At 44.0% G+C, this 27,197-nt stretch overlaps 1 protein-coding gene across 2 annotated transcripts; it reads left to right on the forward strand.

Annotated features, from left to right (window-relative positions):
• The first annotated feature begins 558 nt into the window (after positions 1-558).
• Positions 559-24,396, forward strand: LOC139392719 (protein SCAF11-like). 2 transcript variants are annotated; one of them, XM_071140917.1, is made up of 15 exons: positions 559-762; positions 8,599-8,660; positions 8,796-8,941; positions 9,121-9,204; positions 9,333-9,415; positions 14,912-14,988; positions 15,080-15,117; positions 17,273-17,343; positions 17,582-17,707; positions 19,268-19,368; positions 19,744-21,918; positions 22,092-22,396; positions 22,610-22,768; positions 22,971-23,090; positions 23,451-24,396. In XM_071140917.1, the coding sequence occupies exons 2-15, from the start codon at positions 8,639-8,641 to the stop codon at positions 23,544-23,546; spliced, it is 3,603 nt and encodes a 1,200-aa protein (XP_070997018.1). In that variant the 5' UTR covers positions 559-762; positions 8,599-8,638; the 3' UTR covers positions 23,547-24,396. The 2 variants fall into 2 exon arrangements, with proteins under 2 accessions (XP_070997018.1, XP_070997020.1); XM_071140919.1 differs by having other exon boundaries at positions 22,980-23,090.
• Positions 24,397-27,197: the final 2,801 nt, after the last annotated feature.

A 27,197-nucleotide genomic window follows, 5' to 3' on the forward strand; every position in this document is an offset into this window, starting at 1 on the left:
TGTGAGGAGGCAATGGGTGCCTCTGTTCTACAATGTTACATGGATGTGATCATCCCCTTTTAAATACATATATTTAAATGGAAAATGGTTTCCCCTAAATGTGTATATTCTATTGATCAAATTACAACAGTGTTACAGAAAGTTGAGCTGTTTTTAGAACGTTTAATTGTGAAATCATCACTCCCAGTGGAAAATAGATCAGAATGGTTTTCAATCTGAAGGTTTGTCCCCCCCCCCCAAACTACCTTAATTGGGTATATATGGCTCTGAGTGTAGTTTACCTTTTACTTGGATGTCCTGTTGATGGCCTGTCACTAAAACTGTCAGTCTCCTGCTACTGTTTATGAAATTAGACTTTCAGCCCCCATGCCAGTTACCTGTATAATTATGTTTATTGTAATTTTACTGCATATACATTCCGTTCAATGGAAAGGCAAGGAAAATATCAATGCTTTCTTGAAAATATTTTAATTTCATTGGCTACAAAACAGATACCGGTTATATCTGGGACCGGAAACAGTTGAAGGATTTCTTCCCTAGTGTAAAATGTATTGCAGCGACACTGTGCGGTGCCTTTTAAACTTCACAGGTTTCAGACATGTGGCCGAGACGTTCTTAAATGTATAACGAGTTAGCAGTGCAATCTATCCGGCTATGTTCAGGTTCTCGTCTAGCTTTGGAGACTAACCAATACACGGAAATAAGTGGGACAACAAAAAATAAACAACCAGGCCAATTTTTTAGCTATTGATTTAGCTTCGGGTAAGTCAACAAACACGTAGCTAGCTAACCCATTTAGCAAGCAAAAGTATCGTTAGCAAAAAAATATATATCGTTAGCTGCTAGCTAGGTAGCTGTTATCGTGGCAAATATAGCGTCTGTACTGTAGGCCAGACCAGTCTCGTTAGCCAATCAAGTTGAATAATTAACTAGCTAGCTATGAACATGTTTGTTTCTTGTTACTGACCTAAATACAAATACGTTGTTACTAGCCAGCTAACGTTAGCTAACAGCTGACTAGCCTATATCAACCAAAAGTAGTGAGGTAAATTAACTGACTAGCGCCTGATCATGACCATCTTGTTACCGTTATCTGAATTGCAAACTAGCCAGCTAACGCTAGCTAGTTAACTTAGTTATCAAACTAGTAGAAAGAACAAGTAGCTAGTTAGCCAGCGAAACAAGTTAGTTGACTTTTTGAGGGGGACTAGTACACACTTCTAATAGTATAAGTTGAAGGGTCATGTTACATCACACATGGGCCACATCAAAGTTTAAATTGTCAGCGACCGCAGGGCATTTCATAATGTTTACTAAATTAAATAGTAACTTACGTGATAGCTAGCTGCGAGGTATTTGGTTAGCTAGCTTGACAGAAAATAAAATACAAGACCACAACTCGCCAAATTTACTAAATGGTAGGAAGCTAGCTGACTAGCTGGTAAATTAAAGAATCCAAGATGGCATTGGATGATAGAACATGGCTAATTAACGTTTAGTTATTTTGACATGGTAGAGAATGTTGGCTTCAGTGACCAGTGTAACCCATTTAATTTGAATCTTTTGGCCTCTGTCCAGACCTGCCTGTATTTTAGTCAGAGCTGACAGACTGGCTAAGCAAGGCCTTTTGTGGTACCCTTGCCACTGTGGTAAACCCGTTTGCTCTGGCTTTCACTGGACGGTGTTGTTTTGCTTCCTGATTCAGAGGTTAAATGCGGAAGACACATTTAAGTTGAATGCATTCAGCTGTAGCAACTCACCAAGCAGACGTTGACTTATCAACTGGCTATGTACACTTTGACAGTGTATATTTTTGTTTTTTGAAGTTTATTTAACCTTTATTTAACCAAGTAGGCCAGTTGAGAACAAGTTCTCATTTACAACTGCGACCTGGCCAATATAAAGCAAAGCAGTGCGACAAAAACAACAGAGTTACACATGGGATAAACAAACATACAGTCAATAACACAATAGAAAAATCTACATACAGTGTGTGCAAGTGTAGTAAGGTTAGGGAGGTAAGGCAATAAATAGGCCATATAATTACAATTTAGCATTAGAACTGGAGTGATAGATGTGCAGATGATGATGTGCAAGTAGAGATACTGGTGTGCAAAAGAGCAAAAATAAATAATAATGTGATGGGGGTAGATGGGTTGGCTATTTACAGTTGGGCAGTGTACAGGTGCAGTGATCGGTAAGCTGCCCTGACAGCTGATGCTTAAAGTTAGTGAGGGAGACATAAGTCTCCAGCTTCAGTGATTTTTGCAATTCGTTCCAGTCATTGGCCGCAGAGAACTGGAAGGAAAGGTGGCCAAAACAGGAGTTGGCTTTGGGGATGACCAGTGAAATATACCTGCTGGAGCGCGTGCTACAGGTGGGTGCTGCTATGGTGACCAGTGAGCTGAGATAAGGCGGGGCTATACCTAGCAAAGACTTATGGAAGACCTGGAGCCGAAGCGAGGGTCAGCCAACGAGAGCATACAGGTTGCAGTGGTGGGTAGTATATGGGGCTTTGGTGACGAAACGGATGGCACTGTGATAGACTACATCCAGTTTGCTGAGTAGAGTGTTGGAGGCTATTTTGTAAATGACTGCTGAAGTCAAGGATATGTAGGATAGTCAGTTTTACAAGGGTATGTTTGGCAGCATGAGTGAAGGAGGCTTTGTTGCAAAATAGGAAGCCGATTCTAGATTTAATTTTGGATTGGAGATGCTTAATGTGAGTCTGGAAGGAGAATTTACACTCTAACCAGACACCTAGATATTTGTAGTTGTCCACATATTCTAAGTCAGAACCGTCTCGAGTAGTGATGCTAGTCGGGCGGGTGCGGGCAGCAATCAGTTGAAGAGCATGCATTTAGTTTTACTAGCATTTAAGAGCAGATGGAGGCCACGGAAGGAGTGTTGTATGGCATTGAAGCTCGTCTGGAGGTTTGTTAACACAGTGTCCAAAGAAGGGCCAGATGTGTACAGAATGGTGTCATCTGCGTAGAGGTGGATCAGAGAATCACCAGCAGTAAGAGCGACATCATTGATGAATACAGAGAAAAGAGTCTGCCCGAGAATTTAACCCTGTGGCATAGAGGTCGACCAATTAATCGGAATGACCGATTTCAAGTTTTCATAACAATCGGAAATCTGTATTTTTGGGCGCCAATTTCCGATTATTTAAAATAATAAATACACGTTTTTTATACCTTTTATTTAACTAGGCAAGTCAGTTAAGAACACATTCTTATTTTGAATGACTGCCTAGGAACTGTGGGTTAACTGCCTTGTTCAGGGGCAGAACGACAGATTTTTACCTTGTCAGCTCAGGGGTCCCAATCTTGCAACCGCACAGTTAACTAGTCCAACACTCTAACCATTGCACTCCACGAGTGGCCTGCCTGTTACGCGAATGCCGTAGAAGCCAAGGTAAATTGCTAGCTAGCATTAAACTTATCTTATAAAAAAACAATCAATCATAATCACTAGTTATAACTACTAATCCAGTTTAGCAGGCAATATTAACCAGGTGAAATTGTGTCATTTCTCTTGCGTTCATTGCACGCAGAGTCAGGGTATATGCAACAGTTTGGGCTGCCTGGCTCATTGCGAACTATTTTGCCAGAATTTTACGTAAATATGACATTCATTGAAGGTTGTGCAATGTAACAAGAATATTTAGACTTAGGGATGCCACCCATTAGATAAAATACAGAACGGTTCCGTATTTCACTGAAATAATAAACGTTTTGTTTTCAAAATGATAGTTTCCGGATTCGATCATATTAATGACCAAAGGCTCGTATTTGTGTGTTATTATGTTATAATTAAGTCTGATTTGATCGAGCAGTCTGACTGAGCAGCAGCAGGCACGTAATCATTCATTCAAACAGCACTTTCATGCGTTTTGCCAGCAGCTCTTTCCAAGCACAGCGCTGTTTATGACTTCAAGCCTATCAGCCTAATGGCTGGTGTAACCAATGTGAAATGGCTAGCTAGTTAGCTGGGTGTGCGCTAATACTGTTTCAAACGTCACTCGCTTTTAGATTTGGAGTAGTTATTCCCCTTGCGCTGCAAGGGCCGCGGCTTTTGTGGAGTGATGCTTCGAGTGTGGCTGTTGTCAATGTGTTCCTGGTTCGAGCCCAGGTAGGGGCGAGGAGGGGGACACAAGCTATACTGTTACACTGGCAATACTATAGTGCCTATAAGAACATCCAATAGTCAAAGGTATATGAAATACAAATGGTATAGAGAGAAATAGTCCTATAAATACTATATTAACTACAACCTTTTACCCATGTTAAAAGGAACCACCAACTTTCATATGTTCTCATGTTCTGAGCAAGGAACTTAAACGTTAGCTTTTTTACATGGCACACATTTTTACATGGCACATATTACTTTTTTCTCCAAAACTTTGTTTTTGCATTATTTAAACCAAATTGAACATGTTTCATTTTTTATTTGAGGCTAAATTGATTTTTATTGGTGTGTTATATTAAGTTAAAATAAGTGTTCATGGGGCCTCCCGGGTGGCGCAGTGGTTAAGGGCGCTGTACTGCAGCGCCAGCTGTGCCATCAGAGTCCCTGGGTTCGCGCCCAGGCTCTGTCGTAACCGGCCGCGACCGGGAGGTCCGTGGGGCGACGCACAATTGGCCTAGCGTCGCCCGGGTTAGGGAGGGCTTGGTCGGTACCATCTCATCGCGCACCAGCGACTCCTGTGGCGGGCTGGGCGCAGTGTGCGCTAACCAAGGTGGCCAGGTGCACAGTGTTTCCTCCGGCGCATTGGTGCGGCTGGCTTCCGGGTTGGATGCGTGCTGTGTTAAGAAGCAGTGCGGCTTGGTTGGGTTGTGTATCGGAGGACGCATGACTTTCAACCTTCGTCTCTCCTGAGCCCGTACGGGAGTTGTAGCGATGAGACAAGATAGTAGCTACTACAACAATTGGATACCACGAAATTGGGGAAAAAAAGGGGTAAAAAACTTATTCAGTATTGTTGTAATTGTCATTATTACAAATATATATATATATATATATATATATATACACGCTCTGCTCAAAAAACTAAAGAGAACACAAGATAACACATCTGAATGTGATCTGAATGAATTCTTATTACTTTTTTCTTTACATAGTTGAATGTGCTGGCAACAAAATCACACAATGGAAATCAAATTTATCAACCCATGGAGGTTGATTTGGATTTGGAGTCACACTCAAAATTAAAGTGGAAAACCACACTTAAAAACACGCTTATCCAACTTTGATGTAATGTCCTTAAAACAAGTCAAAATGAGGCTCAGTAGTGTGTGTGGCCTCCACGTATGACCTCCCTACAACACCTGGGCATGCTCCTGATGAGGTGGCGGATGGTCTCCTGAGGGATCTCCTCCCAGACCTGGACTAAAGCATCCGCCAACCCCTGGACAGTCTGTGGTGCAACGTGGCATTGGTGGATGGAGCGAGACATGATGTCCCAGATGTGCTCAATTGGATTCAGGTCTGGGGAACGGGCGGGCCAGTCCATAGCATCAATGCCTTCCTCTTGCAGGAACTGCTGACACACTCCAGCCACATGAGGTCTTGCATTAGGAGGAACCCAGGGCCAACCGCACCAGCATATGGTCTCACAAGGGGTCTGAGGATCTCATCTCGGTAGCTAATGGCAGTCAGGCTACCTCTGGCGAGCACATGGAGGGCTGTGCGGCCCCCCAAAGAAATGCCACCCCACACCATGGCTGACCCACCGCCAAACCGGTCATGCTGGAGGATGTTGCAGGCAGCAGAACGTTCTCCACGGCGTCTCCAGACTGTCACGTCTGTCACGTGCTCGATGTGAACCTGCTTTCATCTGTGAAGAGCACAGGGCGCCAGTGGCGACTTTGCCAATCTTGGTGTTCTCCGGCAAATGAAAGACGTCCTGCACGGTGTTGGGCTGTAAGCACAACCCCCACCTGTGGACGTCGGGCCCTCATACCACCCTCATGGAGTCTGTTTCTGACCGTTTGAGCAAACACATGCACATTTGTGGCCTGCTGGAGGTCATTTTGCAGGGCTCTGGCAGTGCTCCTCCTGCTCCTCCTTGCACAAAGGCGGAGGTAGCGGTCCTGCTGCTGGGTTGTTGCCCTCCTACGGCCTCCTCCACATCTCCTGATGTACTGGCCTGTCTCCTGGTAGCGCCTCCATGCTCTGGACACTACGCTGACAGACACAGCAAACCTTCTTGCCACAGCTCGCATTGATGTGCCATCCTGGATGAGCTGCACTACCTGAGCCACTTGTGTGGGTTGTAGACTCCGTCTCATGCTACCACTAGAGTGAAAGCACCGCCAGCATTCAAAAGTGACCAAAACATCAGCCAGGAAGCATAGGAACTGAGAAGTGGTCTGTGGTCCCCACCCGCAGAACCACTCCTTTATTGGGGGTGTCTTGCTAATTGCCTATAATTTCCACCTGTTGTCTATTCCATTTGCACAACAGCATGTGAAATTTATTGTTAATCAGTGTGGCTTCCTAAGTGGACAGTTTGATTTCACAGAAGTGTGATTGACTTGGAGTTACATTGTGTTTAAGTGTTCCCTTTATTTTTTTGAGCAGTGTATATATATGTGTATATATAACTGCTGATTAATCGGTATCTGCTTTTTTTGGTCCTCCAATAATCGCTATTGGCGTTGAAAAATCCTAATCGGTCGACCTCTAGTACATACCAACCTGGAACTCCGCTATTATTACTGTTCTTCATAAAGAAGGTAAAGATCCAGCAGAATGTGCATCGTATCGACCAATATTGTTGCTGAACGGCGAAAAAAAATTGCTTACATCAATTTTTGCAAATAGATTAAGTAATATAATCCCAGATATCATAAACTCTGAGCAAATGGGTTTTGTGTCCAGCAGACTTCTGAGCGATAATGTTAGGCAAACGTTTAATGTGATTGGCGCAGCGGTCTAAGGCACTGCATCTCCGTGCAAGAGGCGTCACTGCAGTCGCTGGTTTGAATCCAGGCTGTATCACATCCGGCCGTTTTTGGGAGTCCCATACGGAGGCACTCATTTGGCCCAGCATTGTCCAGGGTAGGACGTCATTTGTAAATAAGGATTTGCTCTTAACTGACTTGCCTAGTTAAATTCATAGAAATAAATAATGGAATGGAACACGCTCAAGAAAAAACTAATTGCTTATGCTAGATGCAGAAACAAATAATACTTTAGTGAAACTTTCCTGAACTTGCTGCAAATGATGTACAAAACACCAAATGTCAGAATAAGGGTAAATGGTACATTATTCTCTAGAGTTCCCGCCGCTATGGATGAAATAAAACAATATGTTGTATCTGGATACAAACTAAATACTGGGAAATCAGAACTAATTACTGTCAACCAATATCCCAAGACATCAAAACTAAGTTTAAACTTAAATGGGATCAAAATAAACTGAAATGCTTATTGATTACTATCCCCCAAGACTTGACTTTGCAATTCTGGGAAACGAGTTAAACAGGACCTACCTACAAATATGTACATTGGTGTCTTTTAACAATAACAGGAATAATTTAAACTATTAAAATTAATGTCCTCCCAAGATTTTTTATTCCTGTTCCAGAATCTATCAAAAACTATTACTCCAAACACTTTTAAACAGTGGGATAAACTCCTGAGTAAATTCATATGGAGAGGATTAACAGTCTGTGTCCAACTTAAAACAATCAAACAATGTAAATAAGCAGGGGGACTAGCATTACCAAACCTAATGAATTATTATATAGCTGACCAACTAAAATCATTTTTTGTTTGGATAAACCCGGCATCAACAGCTAAATGGAATCCACCAAATGGAAAAACTATAAGTGCAACTATATTTATGAGGACAATCAATGCACACACTCGGAAGATAGAAAATACCTGTATAAATAACACTATAAAGATCTGGACAAAGATCACCAAAATAAAAGGCATCTAAACAGACCTGATCGACCTGCGAGAAATTGTAATGGACGGCGACTTTAAGCCATGTATGATTGATGATGCATTTAAATTATGGGCTGACCGGGTATCATTAGATGTTCACAGACAATGGGATAGATACATTTGAGTACCTATTAAAAAAAAATACAACCCCCAGAAATCTATTTTACAATTACTTACAAGTGAGAAGTTCTTACTAAAGCAGTGAGACCTAAAAAAACAGAACATCGCTGGGTTCGTGAGAGTCTCCCCTTTCCATAGAGTAGTAATAGTTTGCCGGCCGTTCGGATGCTACAGACGTTTTCGTGAGAAGACAGATTTTTGGGATGTCTCGTGGTCTGACAAACACAGCTATAGCTCAGCCACCTTCCACCGCAGATGTGGAAGGCCGACATAGTCGGATGCGGTGGATTGCGACGCAGGCCATGTAAAAATACTGATATCTCTAGTTTAAACGGACAGGTGTGTCAATAGACTCTTAAGGATTAAGATGTCCATTGTGTAAATAATGCATTAAAGTCTATGGAAAACTTGCTTGACCATTTGGTTACACACACATCTCAAGTTCAATGTAATTAAATGATGATGGCACTGTGACTGGGTTGTTAACAAGAATCTCTCATACATTTTTATTTCCAGGGGTCATCTGGTCATTAGGGACAAAGCAACAGTGCCAAAGATGACGGGTGAATCGGGAAATGGTAAGTAACTGCCAGCCAGTCATCATGAAAAATATCTTTCAGTGGGCTTTGGCACCATGGTTTAATTTAAATAACTCTACCCTCAAGTTTGTTCTTGAATGACAAGCTGTTGTGCCACCTCTCTCTGGTTGTCAGACGGACAGACCCCAGAGGGAGACCCGGAGCCGGAAGAGGCGGAGCGGTGTCCTATCTGCCTGGGCGCCCTGGGCCGTTGTGTCCTGGCCATGCCCGACAGCTGCTGCCATTTATTCTGCCTCAGCTGCCTCCTCAGATGGGCAGAGGTAAGCACCATGTACTGTCCTACCCCCTAGGCACATCACTCTCATTGGCAACAGATAGTGCTGCAACTGGCAAGTTGTCTATCGTGATAAGCCATGGTCTTACTCCCGGTGAGGCTCAGGAGACGATACATGGTTAAAATGTGTGTGGACTGATGTTTTTTTTGTTGTCTGTTTTTAAGTTGCAGGCAGTTCCATCCTGCCCAGTGGACAGGCAGCCTTTCAATGTTGTCTACAAACGTGACGCTGTGCTGGGATGTGTGACGGTAAGTCTCCACTGGCTACCTTCTATGTTTCACGATTTATAAATGTCATTCACAAGCTATATTATAACTTTAGTCACTATGCAGGGAGAATTTATCTGCTGTGACTTCAGTTGTGATGTGAATCTCAGGTTCCTGTGAAGAAGAGAGTCAGCCAATCAGAGCCAGAGAAGTGTGGCTGCACAGACCCAGAAGCCAGTGGCTGTTTGTTAAAGTGAGTAGAGGTCTTGCGTTAGTGAAAAGGTTGCCCTGCTGCAGAGTTAACCTGACAAAGACCCTTTGTGGTCGAAACGTTGTCTTTAAACTTGGGGAGCATTCAAACAGTGTGCAGCTTAATGGCAGTCACTTTGCAGTGCATTATTATATTCATTTTTTACCACGTTTTTATTTGTTTTGTCATTTTTTTGTTGGAGGTGGGAGTTACAGGTACAATATACATGTTAATTTACACACTTAGTTTATACCACATGTACCTGTACTCTAAAGGATAATAACACTAAGAAATACATACTGAGAAATTATTACCGTATATTGATCACACAGGATTTTGTAGTAATACAATTGGTATGTAAAGAAATTCTGCTTAATCTTGTCAATAAATTAAGTTATGTCTTGACTTTGGAAATAGTAATAGGTACCTGGTCTGAAAAAAAGGGTTGTTTGAAAATGCAGTTTGTTTGAAAATGCAGTTAACATTTCCCATGATGATTTTTGTGATTTATTCAACCGAGATGCAAATGCAGTTGCATTATTTTTATAAAACCTTTAATGGCATTCCATAGAATTCTGGCATTTGTAGTTGGCAGTAGTAAGCGTGATGATCAGACAAGCTCATACAGTGCCTTCGGAAAGTATTCAGACCCCTTGACCTTCTCCACATTGTTACTTTAAAGCCTTATTCTAAAATGTATTAACTTTTTCCCTCATCAATCTTCACACCATACCCCATAATGACAAAGCAAAAATGGGTTTAGACATTTTCACTAAAAATAACAAACTGATATCACATTTGCATAATTATTCAGACCTTTTACTCAGTTCTTTGTTTAAGCACCTTTGGCATCAATTACAGCATCGAGTCTTATTGGGTATGATGATAAAAGCTTGGCACACCTGTATTTGGGGGAGTTTCTCCCATTCTTCTCTGCAGATCCTCTCAAGCTCTGTTGGGTTGGATGGGAGAGCATTGCTACACAGCTATTTTCAGGTCTCTCCAGAGATGTTGGGTCGGGTTCAAGTCCAGGCTCTGGCTGGGCCACTCAAGGACATTCAGAAACTTGTCCCGAAGCCACTCCTGTGTTGTTTTGGCTGTGTTCTTAGGGTCATTGTCCTGTTTGAAGGTGAACCTTCGCCCCAGTCTGAGGTCCTGAGTGCTCTGGAGCAGGTTTATATCAAGGATCTCTGTTCATCTTTGCCTCGATCCTGACTAGTCTCCCAGTCCCTGCTACTGAAAAACATCCCCACAGCATGATGCTGCCAACAGACGTGATGCTTGCCATTCAGGCCAAATAGTTCAATCTTGGTTTCATCAGACCAGAGAATCTTGTTTCTCATGGTCTGAGAGTCTTTAGAAGCCTTTGGGCAAGCTCCAAGCAGGCTGTCATTTGCCTATTTTTCCTGAGGGGCTTCCGTTTGACCACTACCATAAAGGCCTGATTGGTGGAGTGTTGCAGAGATGGTTGTCCTTCTGGAAGGTTCTCCCATCTCCACAGAGGAACTATAGAACTCTGTCAGAGTGACCATCGGGTTCTTGGTCATCTCCCTGACCAAGGCCCTTCTCTCCTAATTACTCAGTTTGGTCGGGCAGACAGCTCTAGGAAGAGTCTTGGTGGTTCCAAGCTTCTTCCATTAAAGAATGATGGAGCCCACTTTCTTTTTGGGGACTTTCAATGCTGCAGAAATGTTTTGGTATCCTTCCTCAGATCTGTGCCTCGACACAATCCTGTCTTGTTGCTCTACGGACAATTCCTTCGAACTCATGGCTTGGTTTTTGCTCTGACATGGACTGTCAATTGTGGGACCTTGTATAGGCAGGTGTGTGTCTTTCCAAATCATGTTCAGTCAATTGAATTTACCACGGGTGGACTCCAATCAATTTGATGAAACATCAAAGATAATCAATGGAAACAGGATGCGCCTGAGCTCAATTTAGAGTCATATAGCAAATGGTCTGAATAAAAACTTCTAAAAACCTGTTTTCGCTTTGTCATTACGGGGTATTGTGTGTAGATTGATATGGGGGGGAAAATAATTGACTCAATTTTAGGAGACTGTAATGTAACAAAATGTGTAAAAAGTCAAGGGGTCTGAATATTTTCTGAAGGCACTACGTTGAATTTCTATTTTCTTAATTTTAGAAAATAAAGGTGTAGATAAGAGAGAAATCGAGTACTCTGAGTAGAAAGTGCACTCTTGCTTTAGGAGTATGTGCTCACCGGGCATCAGTGAGGTTGTAATCAGAGAGTATATGTTGGAGAGCCTTGGTTGCGTGTGGATTGTAGTTGGTCTTTATTAGATCTGTCCCAAAAACTAGTTGGATTTCAGTTCATTCTAACAATAGGCTGTTCAGAGAATCAAAAAACTTGGGATCAAACAAAGGTGGAGCATACATATAAATAAAGGACATTTTATTTCCATTATGGATACATTTTAAGGAAAGGGATTCTGCCGTCTTGGTCTTCGCCTTAACCAAGATGGTGATTTTGAGTTTGTATTAATACGATTACACCTTTAGGGCTGATGGAAAAGCAGCCAGTTTCTACAAATGGTTTTGTATTCTATCTGCATGCCTTTGGAGTAGGTGTATTTCTTGGAGCGTTACTATATCAATATGGTTTCTTGCTAGGATATCAAGACAGCTAGAACATTTGATTAAGTGAGCAGTGCAAGAGATTAATTTAGCAGTTTTAATTGCAAGTCGAGGGCAGAGGTAATTTCCCCACAAACAATGTATTGCATAGTAGCAGCCAAATCTTTCTGTTGTCAGGTGTCTTTCTGTTCCCACCTTTTATTTTTTTATTTCACCTTTATTTAACCAGGTAGGCCAGTTGAGAGCAAGTTCACATTTACAACTGCATCCTGGCCAAGATAAAGCAAAGCAGTGTGACAAAAACAACAACAAAGAGTTACACATGGGATAAACAAATGTAGTCAACAACACAGTAGAACAAGTCTATGTACAGTGTGTGCAAATGTAGAAGAGTAGGGACGTAAAGGCAATAAATAGGCCATAGAGGTGAAATAATTACAATTTAGCATTAACACTGGAAGGATAGATGTGCAGATGATGATGTGCAAGTAGAGATACTGGGGTGCAAAAGAGTAAAAATAACAATATGGGGATGAGGTAGTTGGGTGTGCTATTTACAGATTGGCTGTGTACAAGTACAGTGATCGGTAAGCTGCCCTGACAGCTGATGCTTAAAGTTAGAGAGGGAGACATAAGTCTCCAGCTTCAGTGATTTTTGCAATTCGTTCCAGTCATTGGCAGCAGAGAACTGGAAGGAAAGGTGGCCAAAAGAGGAGTTGGCTTTGGGGATGACCAGTGAAATATACCTGCTGGAGCGCGTGCTACAGGTGGGTGTTGCTATGGTGACCAGTGAGCTGACATAAGGCGGGCTTAACCTAGCAAAGACCTATTGATGACCTGGAGCCATTGGGTTTGGCGACGAATATGTAGTGAGGGCCAGCCAACGAGACCATATAGGTCGCAGTGGTGGGTAGTAAATGGGGCCTTGGTGACAAAACGGATGATACTGTGATAGACTACGTTCAGTTTGCTGAGTAGAGTGTTGGAGGCTATTTTGTAAATGACTGCTGAAGTCAAGGATATGTAGGATAGTCAGTTTTACGAGGGTATGTTTGGCAGCATGAGTGAAGGAGGCTTTGTTGCAAAATAGGAAGCCAATTCTATATTTAATTTTGGATTGAAGATGCTTAATGTGAGTCTGGAAGGAGAGTTTACAGTCTAACCAGACACCTAGATATTTGTAGTTGTCCACATATTCTAAGTCAGAACCGTCCCGTGTAGTGATGCTAGTCGGGCGGGTGCGGGCAGCAATCGGTGGAAGAGCATGCATTTAGTTTTACTAGCATTTAAGAGCAGTTGGAGGCCACGGAAGGAGTGTTGTATGGCATTGACGCTCTTTTGAGGTTTGTTAGCACAGTGTCCAAAGAAGGGCCAGATGTATACAGAAGGATGTTGTCTTCGTAGATGCTGATCAGAGAATCGCAGCAAGAGCGACATCATTGATATATACAGAGAAAAGAGTCTGCCCGAGAATTTAACCCTGTGGCACCCCCATAGACTGCCAGAGATCCGGACAACAGGCCTTCCGATTTGACACACTGAACTCTATCTGAGAAGTAGTTGGTGAACCAGGCGAGGCAGTCATTTGAGAAGCCAAGGCTATTGAGTCTGCCGATAAGAATGAGGTGATTGACAGAGTCGAAAGCCTTGGCCAGGTCGATGAAGACGGCTGCATGGCGATTATGATATCGTTTAGGACCTTGAGCGTGGCTGAGGTGCACCCATGACCAGCTCAGAAACCAGATTGCATAGTGGAGAAGGTACGGTGGGATTCGAAATGGTCGGTGATCTGTTTGTTAACTTGGCTTTCAAAGATTTTTAGAAAGGCAGGGCAGGATGGATATAGGTCTATAATAGTTTGGGTCGTTGAAAAGGGGGATGACCGCGGCAGCTTTCCAATCTTTGGGGATCTCAGACGATACGAAAGAGAGGTTGAACAGGCTAGGCTAGTAATAGAGGTTGCATCAATTTCGGCGGATAATTTTAGAAAGAGAGGGTCCAGATTGTCTAGCCCAGCTAATTTGTAGTGATCCAGATTTTGCAACTCTTTCAGAACATCAGCTATCCGGATTTGGGTGAAGGACAAGTGGGGGAGGCTTGGGCAAGTTGCTGCAGAGATTGCTGAGCTGTTGGCCGGGGTAGGGGTAGCCAGGTGGAAAGCATGGCCAGCTGTAGAAAAATGCTTATTGAAATTATCGAATTTCGTAGATTTATCAGTGGTGACAGTGTTTTCTAGCCTCAGTGCAGTGGCCACCTGCTAGTTGTTTCTCCACCTTAATATGGTGTTATATGTTAACAATTTTTTTTTAAGTATACTCCGTGGCCAGTTTATTACGTACACCCATCTAGTACTGGGTCGGACCCCCCTTTGCCTCCAGTTCAGCTGGAAATCTTTGTGGCATGGAAACGTTGCGCAATTTCTATCAAGAGACCTTATGTGTGCCAGGAAAATAGTCCCCAGGAGTTGTGTGTTCCGAGATGCCATTCTTCACACCACTGTTATACTGCGCCGTTATTTGCCTGTTTGTGGCCTGCATGTTAGCCTGGACGATTCTTGCCATTCTCCCTTGACCCCCTCATCAACAAGCTGTTTTTGCCCACAGGACCTGTCACTGACTGGATGTTTTTTGTTTGTCGCACCATCCTTTGTAAACCATAGATCAGGGTTCCCCAACTGGCGTTTCCCCCCCCCCCACACACAGTTTTCTTAGCACAAAAATGTAAACAAGGTTTGAAATGATTATGTTTAGTCAAATATCTGTTTGGGATTCTTGCAGTTAATTTGCAGTCTACAAGTTCCGGCCCCCTGTTCTGGCCCCCTGACCATCCATCCGGTCAAGAAAAAAATTGTCCTGTGGCTGAATCTAGTCTCCTTTTATGACATGTTTTTGTTTTTTTAAGGAAACAAGGAGGAAGATGGAGGAGAACGAAGACTGAGAGGACATCAGAAGCCAAAGTCAAAGGCCTTATTCGGAAATGTATGTGCTTATTCTCCTCGCATAAATCCTCTTTCCCTCATTTGTTGTCATTTTATTCATGAGGTGTAACAAGATAAATTGTTTTCCCCAGGCAGCGATGATGACCCCTCTGTGTTGAGCAAGAAGAAGGTTAGTAATTTCAGACCCCTTGTAGGGGCATCTATTTCATAATAAATATGTACGGTTCTTGCAAGATTTTATGGGTTTAGAGTCCAACTGTCCAGATATGTAATGTATGCGATGCAACTAAGAAACAAAAGTTTCACACTACATACGCATACCAACACAAACACACATACAGTGCATTCGTTAAGTATTTAGACCCCTTTTTTTCTCCACATTTTGTTACATTCCAGCCTTATTCTAAAATGGATTAAATAAATTGTTTTCCTCAATCTACATACAATACCCCATAATGACAAAGCGTAAACAGGTTTAGACATTTTTGCAAGTGTGTGTGTGTGTGTATGAAAATACCTTATTTACATAAGTATTAAGACACTTTGCTATGAGACTCGAAATTGAGCTCAGGTGCATCTTGTTTCTACAACTTGATTGGAATCCACCTATGGTAGATTCAATTGATGGGACATGATTTGGAAAGTCACAAACCTGTCTATATAAGGTCATACAGTTGACAGTGCATGTCAGAGCAAAAAGCAAGCCATGAGGTCGAAGGAATTGTCCGTAGAGCTCCGAGACAGGATTGTGTCGAGGCACAGATCTGGGGAAGGGTACCTAAAGATTTCTGTAGCATTGAAGGTTCCCAAGAACACAGTGGCCTCCATTCTTAAATTGAAAAAGTTTGGAACCACAAAGACTCTTCCTAGAGAGGGCCTTAGTCAGGGAGGTGACCAAGAACCCAATGGTCACTCTAACAGAGCTCTAGAGTTCCTCTGTGGAGATGGGAGAACCTTCCAGAAGGACAAACATCTCTGCAGCACTCCACCAATCAGGCCTTTAAGGTAGAGTGGCCAAACAGAAGCCACTCCTCAGTAAAAAGGCACATGACAGCCTGCTTGGAGTTTGCCAAAAGGCACCTTAAGGACAAGATCATCTGGTCTGATCAAGATTGAACACTTCGCCCAGAATGCCAAGCGTCACGTCTGGAGGAAATCTACCACCATCTCTACCGTGAAGCATGGTGGTGGCAGCATCATGCTGTGGGGATGTTTTTCAGCGGCAGGGACTGGGAGCCTAGTCAGGATGGAGGGAAAGATGAACAGAACAAAGTACAGAGAGATCCTTGATGAAAACCTGCTCAGGCCCTCAGAATGTGGCAAAGGTTCAGCTTCGAACAGGACAACGACCCTAAGCATACAGCCAAGACATGAGTGGCCCAGCCAGAGCCCGGACTTGAACCCGATCCAACATCTCTGGAGAGACCTGAAAATAGCTGTGCAGCGACGCTCTTCATCCAACCTGACGGAGCTTGAGAGATTCTGCAGAGCAGAATGGGTGAAACTCCCCAAATACAGGTGTGCCAAGCTTGTAGCGTAATGCCCAATAAGACTCAAGGCTGTAATCGCTGCCAAAGGTGCTTCAACAAAGTCTTGAGTAAAGGGTCTGAATACTAATAGAAATATATTTCAGTTATATTTAATACATTTGCCGTAATGTCTAAGCCTGTTTTTGCTTCGTCATTATGGGGTTGTGTGTGTGTGTGTGTGTGTGTGTGTGTGTGTGATTGAGGGGGAAAAAACTATTTAATCAATTTTAGAATAAGGCTGTAACGTAACAAAATGTGGTGAAAGTCGAGGGGCCTGAATACTTTCTGAATGCACTGTACATAGACATTACACATGCCTACTCACACATCATTTGCTGCTGCTACTCTTTATTTATTTTACTCTTATTGTTATCTATCCTGATGCCTAGTCACTACTCTGCCTCCATGTTCATGTCTACCTCAAATACCTCGTACCTCTGCACATTGATCTGGTACTGGTACTCCCTGTATATATCTCCTTGTGTATTGTATTGTATTGTATTCCTCTTGTGTTACTACTTTGTTTAAACTCTGCATTGTTAGGGAAGGCCTAGTAAACAAGCATTTCACTGTAAAATCTGCACCTGTTGTATCCGGCGCATTTGACATTACATTTGATTTTAGATTTCCCATGTTCGTATTTGCTCAGCCAAGAGTTTTCGATAATACTCTGACATAGAATAAGTAGTATCAACGTGGTCCCCTGTCCTCATAGGCCCATTTGTTCCCACTGGGTGCTTGTCTGGTATTTGCAACAGCCAAGCCTCCTCCTGAACGGTTTTCTCTCTTTTCCAGGTGAGAGGACCTCTGTGCTCTTGGTCTGCGGCCCAGACAGGCACAGCAATGGGGACTATGACACAGTGCATGTGAGTAGGCCACTTTGTTAAGGTTTTGATTTGCAGCTCACCGAGCAGAGACACAGTAACTACTTCTTATGGTACTTCACAATTTGTTGGAAACCCTGTTCTAATCATCATTGTCCTAACAAAGTTGAAATAGATCCACTCTTTCTATCTCAAGTTAATGTTTTTGACTTAAAAAAAGACAACCAGTGAAAGATGTCCTTTTTCTGTGTGTATATTGTGTCCTTTGTCTACTCTGCAGTGCAGAACCCCTTTGGGTGCCCGAGGAGGAGCCGTCTGAGGATGACTGTAAACAGTGTAGCCGCAAAACACAGGACTGCCCATTTCTGCCTGTTGCTGTACCCGTTCCTGCCAGTGGCAACTCGAGGTGAGTTGGTCCACACACAATGAATGTATGTAGATGGAGTGTGTGTATATACACTGCTCAAAAAAATAAAGGGAACACTAAAATAACACATCCTAGATCTGAATGAATGACATATTCTTATTAAATACTTTTTTTACATAGTTGAATGTGCTGGCAACAAAATCACACATAAATTATCAATGGAAATCAAATTCATCAACCCATGGAGGTCTGGATTTGGAGTCACACTCAAAATTAAAGTGGAAAACCACACTACAGGCTGATCCAACTTTGATGTAATGTCCTTAAAACAAGTCAAAATGAGGCTCAGTAGAGTGTGTGGCCTCCACGTGCCTGTATGACCTCACTACAACACCTGGGCATGCTCCTGATGAGGAACTGCTGACACACTCCAGCCACATGAGGTCTAGCATTGTCTTGCATTAGGAGGAACCCAGGGCCAACCGCACCAGCATATGGTCTCACAAGGGGTCTGAGGATCTCATCTCGGTAGCTAATGGCAGTCAGGCTACCTCTGGCGAGCACATGGAGGGCTGTGCGGCCCCCCAAAGAAATGCCACCCCACACCATGACTGACCCACCGCCAAACTGGTCATGCTGGAGGATGTTGCAGGCAGCAGAACGTTCTCCACGGCGTCTCCAGACTCTGTCACGTCTGTCACATGTGCTCAGTGTGAACCTGCTTCCATCTGTGAAGAGCACAGGGCGCCAGTGGCGAATTTGCCAATCTTGGTGTTCTCTGGCAAATGCCAAACGTCCTGCACGGTGTTGGGCTGTAAGCACAACCCCCACCTGTGGACGTCGGGCCCTCATACCACCCTCATGGAGTCTGTTTCTGACCGTTTGAGCAGACACATGCACATTTGTGGCCTGCTGGAGGTAATTTTGCAGGGCTCTGGCAGTGCTCCTCCTGCTCCTCCTTACACAAAGGCGGAGGTAGCGGTCCTGCCCGGGTTGTTGCCCTCCTACGGCCTCTTCCACGTCTCCTGATGTACTGGCCTGTCTCCTGGTAGCGCCTCCATGCTCTGGACACTACGCTGACAGACACAGCAAACCTTCTTGCCACAGCTCGCATTGATGTTCCATCCTGGATGAGCTGCACTACCTGAGCCACTTGTGTGGGTTGTAGACTCCGTCTCATGCTACCACTAGAGTGAAAGCACCGCCAGCATTCAAAAGTGACCAAAACATCAGCCAGGAAGCATAGGAACTGAGTAGTGGTCTATGGTCCCCACCTGCAGAACCACTCCTTTATTGGGGGTGTCTTGCTAATTGCCTATAATTTCCACCTGTTGTCTATTCCATTTGCACAACAGCATGTACAATTTATTGTTAATCAGTTTTGCTTCCTAATTGGACAGTTTGATTTCACAAAAGTGTGATTGACTTGGAGTTACATTGTGTTGTTTAAGTGTTCCCTTTATTTTTTTGAGCAGTGTATTATATAGGTTGTAGGGTGAGTTAAATACCCTGGGCAAGGTGATAGTATTTCAATAGAAACAGTGATTTTAAGTGTGTTTTTGTGAGGAGTGAAGCTCTGATCTGATATTTCCCTCCCAGGCAGTTATTCCATCCCTCTGAGTGGAGTAGCAGCCCCTTTCCTCTGAGACCCCTCTCACCGTTCTCTACTATTGCTTCACATCTTGGCTCGGGGCATTTTGGTGAGTCCTGCTTTGAAATGCTTATCAACCATTTAGTGAGTCTGTTCAAAGGAACCCTCTTGGATCCCCCCCCCCCCCCTCCCAAAACCTGGTATAAATGTTAGCTTGAATCGCAGGGTTTGAATGAGATCACGCAAGGTGACTGGACTGTAAGCTGCTTTGCTACACTAACCTACATTGTGGCAGTAAGATACTTTTTCTGAATAATTTCCATCATGTGTGTGGGTTGTTCAGTATCCTGGCATGAGTTCAGTTTTGTGAAGGCACCAAAACCAAACCTTTTAATCCATAGGTTATGCCTAATTTTATGCTACATAAGACCATTGTTAAGTTTCTCACAATACTTCTAAAATTCATGATTATGTCTCATAATAGTCTTTCAGGGAAGAGTTTGCGCAGTCACCTGCCCCAAAGGAGAGGAGAAGAAGGGCACCTGTGGATCTGGCTCCAAAGGCCCCTCCAAACAGACAGAGGCCCTGACGACTAGGCGCTCTGGCCGCCACAGCAGGGCCGAGGAACAAGCTCCTACACAAGACCCTGCATCTTCGCAGTCCCACTCTTCAGATTCCGACACTTCCACAAACCCACCCACAAAAGCGGGAAAAAGCACCGCAGCCGCTGGTAAGAGGAAAGGCAAACGGGCAGCTCAGCGAAAGCTCAGCGCTAAGAGGAAAGCCCCAGCTAGAAAAAAGGCCTCCAAAGTCGTTCTCAGTAGCCCAACAGGAAGTGAGGAAGAAGAGGAAGCCAAAGAGGAGGAGGAATTAGAACAGCAGAGGAAAGAGGTAGAGGAAAGGGGGCAGCTCTCAGACACTGCAGTGAGCCCACAGGCTGTGCAGCGCACCTCCAGCCCTACCGAGGAGGAAGGCCGTCCCGAACCTTCTGCTTGTGATGCCCTGAAGGACCAGCCATGCGAAGATGATGATCTTTCTGAGGAAGAGAATTGTGGCAAGGAGGAAGAGGAGGATGGTGAGGAAGTGGACCAGAAATCACCGTCGTCAGATGTAGAGCTGAATACCCCTGGGCTCTCCCCCGACAGGGACCAAGGTGCAGGGGAGAAACACCCGGACCAAATAGAAGATCCAGAGAAAAGCAACTCATCCACCTCTTCCAACTCACCAGAGAGACCATTGGAGAGCCCCCAGTCTGGGCAGTCAGGACAACTTGGGGAGGAAGATGCTAACGCTGTGGAAGCCACTGCCGATCCAACAGAAGTGAAATCAGATGAAGCCTCAGTGGAGGAGGAGAAAGCAGAGACCTCTCCCTGCCCTACTGCAGAGCCTGAATCTTGCACTGGCTCTACTCGTTGTGACTCTCCAGATGGGAATGCGTCCCAGAAAGTTTCAGGCGCCTCAGAAGCAAAAGTGTCAGAGGAGGACAGGCATGATCCAAAGGATGTCATAAAAGAAAAACCAGCAGCTGGCAGCAAAGAGGATGGTCTGTCTGAGGATGACACAGAAGCAATACCGATAGACTGTGATTCACCCAGCAGTGAGCGCAGCACCAGCCTGGCCTCTGATCCACCAAAAGAGACTGAAAGTACAGCTCACGAGTCCACAAGCCAGGCCCCGGAAGACAAGAGGAATGGTAGCAGGCAGGAGCGGGAGAGCTCGGTCGGAGAGGAAAAGGTAGAGGAAAGGAAGAATGGCAGGCAGCGCAAGTCACGCTTCCACTCTGCTGCCACCACTTGGTCTCCCAAGAGAGAGTCGAAGCAGGATTCGTCGAGGAGGTCGCGGTCCAGATCTCGGGAGCGCAACAAGGAGCGCCAGGCCTCGGGCAGCCCCCCCTCCAGCCGCAGCAGGGAACGGGACGCTGAGAGGGACGCCCCCAGGATGGGCCGTAGCCGTGACCATAGCCGTGAGAGGAAAAACAGGAAGCGCTCTAAGAGTCGTTCCAGATCTAGTTCCAGGTCCAGAAACAGGTCCTACCGAAGAGGGGCGTCCCCGGAGCGCCCGGACTCAGGGGGCCAGTCACCACGGAAGAGGAATCGCTGGACTGGAGATGGATGGAGGGCTGGGCTGGGTAGCGACTCCTCTCGAAGGAATTTCCCAGAGAGGCCAGCCAGAGACGCGGGCCGCTCTGAAAACGGTGGCTTTGCAGATGTTTCCCCCAGCAGGGAAAATCCTGACTGGGTTATGGAGAAGACACGTGCTGACACAGAGGCCAGGGTGACAAGTGTGCCTCGCTGGGAAGATAAAGGCTGGGGTGGAGATCGTGGACGAGGCACAGCACGAGGCCGGGGCGCCTACGGAACCTCCAACCAACAGGGGGAGCAGGCAGAAAACCGCTGGCAGCCCAGAAACACATTCTCAGGGACCTCAAACAATTCAGGTAGTGACGCGTACAGCCGATTCAACGAGAACCGTGGAGGCCGCAGGAAGGAGCCTGAGATGGGCGAATCGATGATGGACCGCTCCGGCTGGTCATCAGCTTCCAGCTGGGCTGTGCGGAGGACACTCCCGGCAGACGTGCAGAACTATTACTCCAGGAGAGATCGAGGGGGAGGTGCAGGCTCTGGCAGCTGGAGCAGGCAGGAGGAGACGTCAACAGCAGGTCAGAACCCTTAGATTGTGTAACATGGCGTGTATGCACTCATTACTGTTACTAGTTTCACTGTGCATATCGAAATGGTATTGCTGATGCCTGTTGCGCATCAGCAAAACGTAATAAAAGCCCGGATGTACATTAGGTAATATTATTCTTGATATTTGTTTTTATCTATTCAGACCCAGCTCAGAGTGAGACCAATGCCCAGCCCAATGCCCAAGGAGAAGCTCCACCCGCCCTGAACGTCATGCCTCCCCAACTGAACGTCCTGCATTACCCAATGGGCCCGCGAGGCCCACCTGTCAGCCTGCAACCACCCCCCTTCGGGATGCCTCCTCAGGTCCCCATGCACCACCACTCCTCAGTGCCTCTCCTGCAGGTCCCTGTGACAGCTGCCCAGGGCCTCCCGCCACCACCTCCACCACCACCTCCCCTGCAGCAGGGCAGCATGACGGCCATACAGGCAGATAGCCGCACAACACAGGTAAGGACAGGAGAATTTTGTATCCTTTGTCAAAATATAATCTTCTGGACCCAATCAATGTTTGAGTATTTTCACTTCTCACATACTTAATTCAATCAACTGTAGATAGTGTATTTCCGGGATAGCACTTTCAGAAGTGTGTTGTATTTGCATAGTAGTGTGTCCCGGTTGGAGGGAATTGTCCCCCTGAATACCTCCATGTCTCTTTCCCAGATGATGAGCAGCATGGCAGGCCATGGCAAAGCCCCCTTCATGCCCACCATGACCAAAGTAGGTGGCGCCACCACAGCCCAGGCCCACAGCATGGCCATGCCATCCTCCACCACCCAGCACAGCAGGGCCGCCCCTCCAGACAGCTCCAAGAAAGAAAAGGTAATGTCACCGCCACTAACAACAACCACAGCACCAGGCAATGTTCACAATATTCTCAAGTGGCTTCCTAAACTTTCTGTTTTGTATATACTGTGGGGAGCTACTTTGCTAGTGAATGATTTGTGTTTGCATTCTGACCCAGATAATTAATGATCCTTTTATTAGATTAGAACTAGATTTCTTAACTTGATATCTGCTTTAGAAACAACAGATCCATGAGAGAGCTGTCAATGAAGTGAAAGCAGCCATGAAACCCTACTACCAAAACAAGGACATCACCAAGGACGAGTACAAGGAGATTGTACGCAAAGCTGTTGAAAAAGTGAGTGGTTATAAACCTCCAGTAACATTTTGACATTGGTATTTGAATTTAGCTTTTAGGTGTATTAAAACTGCTTAGCTTTCAGGAGAACACTTAGCTTTTAGTAGTATTATAAATACATAGTTTTTAGGAGTATTAAAATACTTAGCTTTTAAGAGTATTAAAAATACTTAGCTTTTAGGAGTACACTTAGATTTTAGTAGTATAAAAAAGACTTCACTTTTAGAAGTATCAAAAATACTTAGCTTTAAGGAGCATTAAAAATAAGACAAATAACCCAGCAGAACTCATAGGGTGTCCAACAAATCAAAACAGTCTGTTTAGAATTTTTTGATTTGCTGAGGGCATTTTACATTTCAGGTCTGCCACAGCAAGAGTGGAGAGGTGAACTCTGGGAAAGTGGCAAACTTGGTGAAGGCCTACGTGGACAAATACAAACACGCTCGCAAGAAATGAACCCTGACATCTGCTGAGGGGGAAACGGTCTCAGCCCATCTGCTTAAGTGCAATTTCTACCAGGTGTAACAGCCTCCCGGCTGACAGACTGGAGCCCGACTTTTGATATCTCTTACCTTGAATGAAGATTTTTCTATAGATTTCATATTTTGTTTAGAAATAATCCAATCGGGAACTGTAGTGTGAGAAGACCGTTATTTCAAGCAGATCTTGTGGCTTGGGAACTACTATGAGATAGATGCCCAGAGTAGCTGGAGCAGTAAGGTTAGCACCTGTTCTCTGGTGAGATGGACATGGTGCTATGGATAGTACAGAGCAGAGCACCCTCTCGTGGAGCCAGCTGGTATGATGAATTTCTCCTTCTCCACCGTGGTCCTCCTAATTACTTCTTAGTTTAAAAGTATTGTCATTGTTTCTCATTTTGTTTTTGTTTTATAAATATTATATTATGATCATTCTGGAGAAAGCCTAGGTAATAGTGCATTGCCTTTATGACTGTCTAGGCTGCATCACACGTGCAGCCCAATTCTGATCTTTTTCCACTAATTGGTATTTTGACCAATCAGATCAGCTCTGGAAAAGATCTGATTGGTCAAAAGACCAATTAGTGGAAAAAGATCAGAATGCATCCTTAGTCGTCACAGCTCAAAGCTTGTAGACTGGATATGTCTTTGAGTGTAATTGTATCAGGGACTTCATTGGTTAAGAGTTGGAGATGAGTTGTCCAATCAGCAGTGAATTTGTAGCGTACGGAATGGGTCTGGCAGATCAGGTGAAAACGGCCATGTCCCTTACTTGTTAAATGTGCTGCGAAATAACCAGAGAGCAATGAAATAAATGAGCTGCTTCATGTCTGGCTATGTGTGTGTGTTTGTGGTCAATCATGGAAAAGTTATTGACCTCATCCATCAATTTTAACATCAGAATTTCTATTTTGTAAAGGTCCAACGCAGCTGTTTTTCTCTTATCAAATCATTTCTGGGTAACTATTAAGTACTTTACTGTGGTTGTTTAAAAAATAATTTAAGAAAATATACATAAATAGCTTATTGGCAAAGAGCAATTTCTCAATCAAGAATTGAACTAGGACTGTCTGGGAAGAGGTCTGTGTGAGGAGGGGTAAACTGAAAGGTAGCTGTAATTAGCAGGCCAAAACTCCATTCCACCAAAACAGACTGAAATTTCAGGTTCTTTTCAAACAGCTGTTAACACTAAAAGGGCATCCTCATTTTTCACAGTTTCACAGGACAGACATATTTTGTTATGGTCATGAAGACCCACTTGCCAATGTTTCACACAAGCAGTCGAGTGTTAACTTGAAAATGTGCTTCACTATTTTCACCAGCCTTTGTCAAAACCATCTCAGGTTTTTTTTATTTTTTATAAACCTACCATTTCATAAAAAAGATTTGAACACAGTTAACATGACAATCCACAGAACTTTGGCAATCAGGGCCTTTTCCAGCTATAAGCGACAAACGGTCGCTTAGGTTGGGGTCTCATCCAGTAAAAATTGTAGAATACACCAGGTGAATTTTCAAAATTTGGTTGTGCATCCGCTGTTTTTCTCTTATGACACGCACCAGGTTTCCATCCAACCTTTTTATGCGAGTAAAATACATGACGGATAAAACATACCATGACAAGCCTGATGGAAACAGAACATTTTTCGGTCAACTTTCCAAATGTTGACAAAGAATACACTGGACAAGATGGGATCTTTTTGTGTTGGTAAAATGAATTATGCGAACATGTCGGTGGAAATGTTTTTATGTGCAAATATTGATAGGCTTAATAACCATATCGAAGTAAACTTGGAGTCACACAATGACATGTATGGTCCTCCCATTAGGGCTCATCGGGAAAGAAATCAGGTTAACTTCACAAGGTGGTGAAAGTGCAAGGTGATGACTGATACTCCTTTCCAGTAAATATCGAGGGATTTATTCTTGTGACATGATGATCGATTTTTGGCTTCCGTCTGACAAGTATAATTAATCTCGCTCTTTTGTCCATAATAATAATCTGATCATGTAGGCTATATGGTGGATTTTGAAGAGCTAACATATACACTGCTCAACAAAAATAAAGGGAACACTTAAACAACACAATGTAACTCCAAGTCAATCACACTTCTGTGAAATCAAACTGTCCACTTAGGAAGCAACACTGATTGACAACATCCTCCAGCATGACCGGTTTGGCGGTGGGTCAGTCATGGTGTGGGGTGGCATTTCTTTTGGGGGCCGCACAGCCTTCCATGTGCTCGCCAGAGGTAGAATGACTGCCATTAGGTACAGAGATGAGATCCTCAGAACCCTTTGAGACCATATGCTGGTGCGGTTGGCCCTGGGTTCCTCCTAATGCAAGACAATGCTAGACCTCATGTGGCTGGAGTGTGTCAGCAGTTCCTGCAAGAGGAAGGCATTGATGCTATGGACTGGCCCGCCCGTTCCCCAGACCTGAATCCAATTGAGCACATCTGGGACATCATGTCTCGCTCCATCCACCAACGCCACCAACGTTGCACCACAGACTGTCCAGGAGTTGGCGGATGCTTTAGTCCAGGTCTGGGAGGAGATCCCTCAGGAGACCATCCGCCACCTCATCAGGAGCATGCTCAGGCGTTGTAGAGAAGTCATACAGGCACGTGGAGGCCACACACACTACTGAGCCTCATTTTGACTTGTTTTAAGGACATTACATCAAAGTTGGATCAGCCTGTAGTGTGGTTTTCCACTTTAATTTTGTGTGACTCCAAATCCAGACCTCCATGGGTTGATAAATTTGATTTCCATTAATAATTTTTGTGTGATTTTGTTGTCAGCATATTCAACTATGTAAAGAAAAAAGTATTTAATAAGAATATTTCATTCATCCAGATCTAGGATGTGTTATTTTAGTGTTCCCTTTATTTTTTTGAGCAGTGTATATATTTTTTACAAAACTTAGTCAGATAATAGTTAACCCTTTACCATTATAAATCAACATACATGCCAGTTTAATTAAATGTAATATTTGTAATTCATTACCTAAAAAAATGCTAGTGCTGCCTTTTTGTCACTGGCATTACCTATATTTTAGATGGCAATTCAGGCTTTCCTGATTTGTAATTTCACATTTTAGTTTGCATATATAATCAAAGACTGAAAAGGTTCATGCAAATATTCATGAATTGTTTAGATTTGTAATAATTTACTTTAAAACTGTATGTAGAAAGTTCTAGTGTGTGACATTTTTATATTTCTACCATGTGTTTTGTGTTGTAACATCAGAAATAATTGAGGTTGAGTCATCAAAATTTGATTATCATATGCTTAAAATGCTTACTAATGCATGCAGCAGCAGTTGGGTAGATACAAATAAAAAATTCTATAAAAATGGGCAACTCTGATGCCAGAACACCAGTGTCCATGCACTAACTAATTTGCTTACCGCCCAAATAGATCCACAGACGATGCAATCTCAACCACACTGCACACTGCCCTAACCCATCTGGACAAGAGGAATACCTATGTGAGAATGCTGTTCGTCGACTACAGCTCAGCATTTAACACCATAGTACCCTCCAAACTCGTCATCAAGCTTGAGACCCTGGGTCTCGACCCCGCCTTGTGCAACTGGGTACTGGACTTCCTGACGGGCCGTCCC

The sequence above is a fragment of the Oncorhynchus clarkii genome, chromosome 33, assembly GCF_045791955.1.
Source record: "Oncorhynchus clarkii lewisi isolate Uvic-CL-2024 chromosome 33, UVic_Ocla_1.0, whole genome shotgun sequence".
In the NCBI taxonomy this organism is placed as follows: Eukaryota; Metazoa; Chordata; class Actinopteri; order Salmoniformes; family Salmonidae; genus Oncorhynchus; species Oncorhynchus clarkii.

Bases quoted from the DNA above. Each gene is read 5' to 3' on its own strand.
- LOC139392719 (XM_071140917.1), top strand. From the start codon at position 8,639: ATGACGGGTGAATCGGGAAATG. The intron at 15,118-17,272 runs GTTAGTAATTTC...TCTCTTTTCCAG, and splicing joins CTGTGTTGAGCAAGAAGAAG to GTGAGAGGACCTCTGTGCTC. The intron at 23,091-23,450 runs GTGAGTGGTTAT...TTTACATTTCAG, and splicing joins TACGCAAAGCTGTTGAAAAA to GTCTGCCACAGCAAGAGTGG.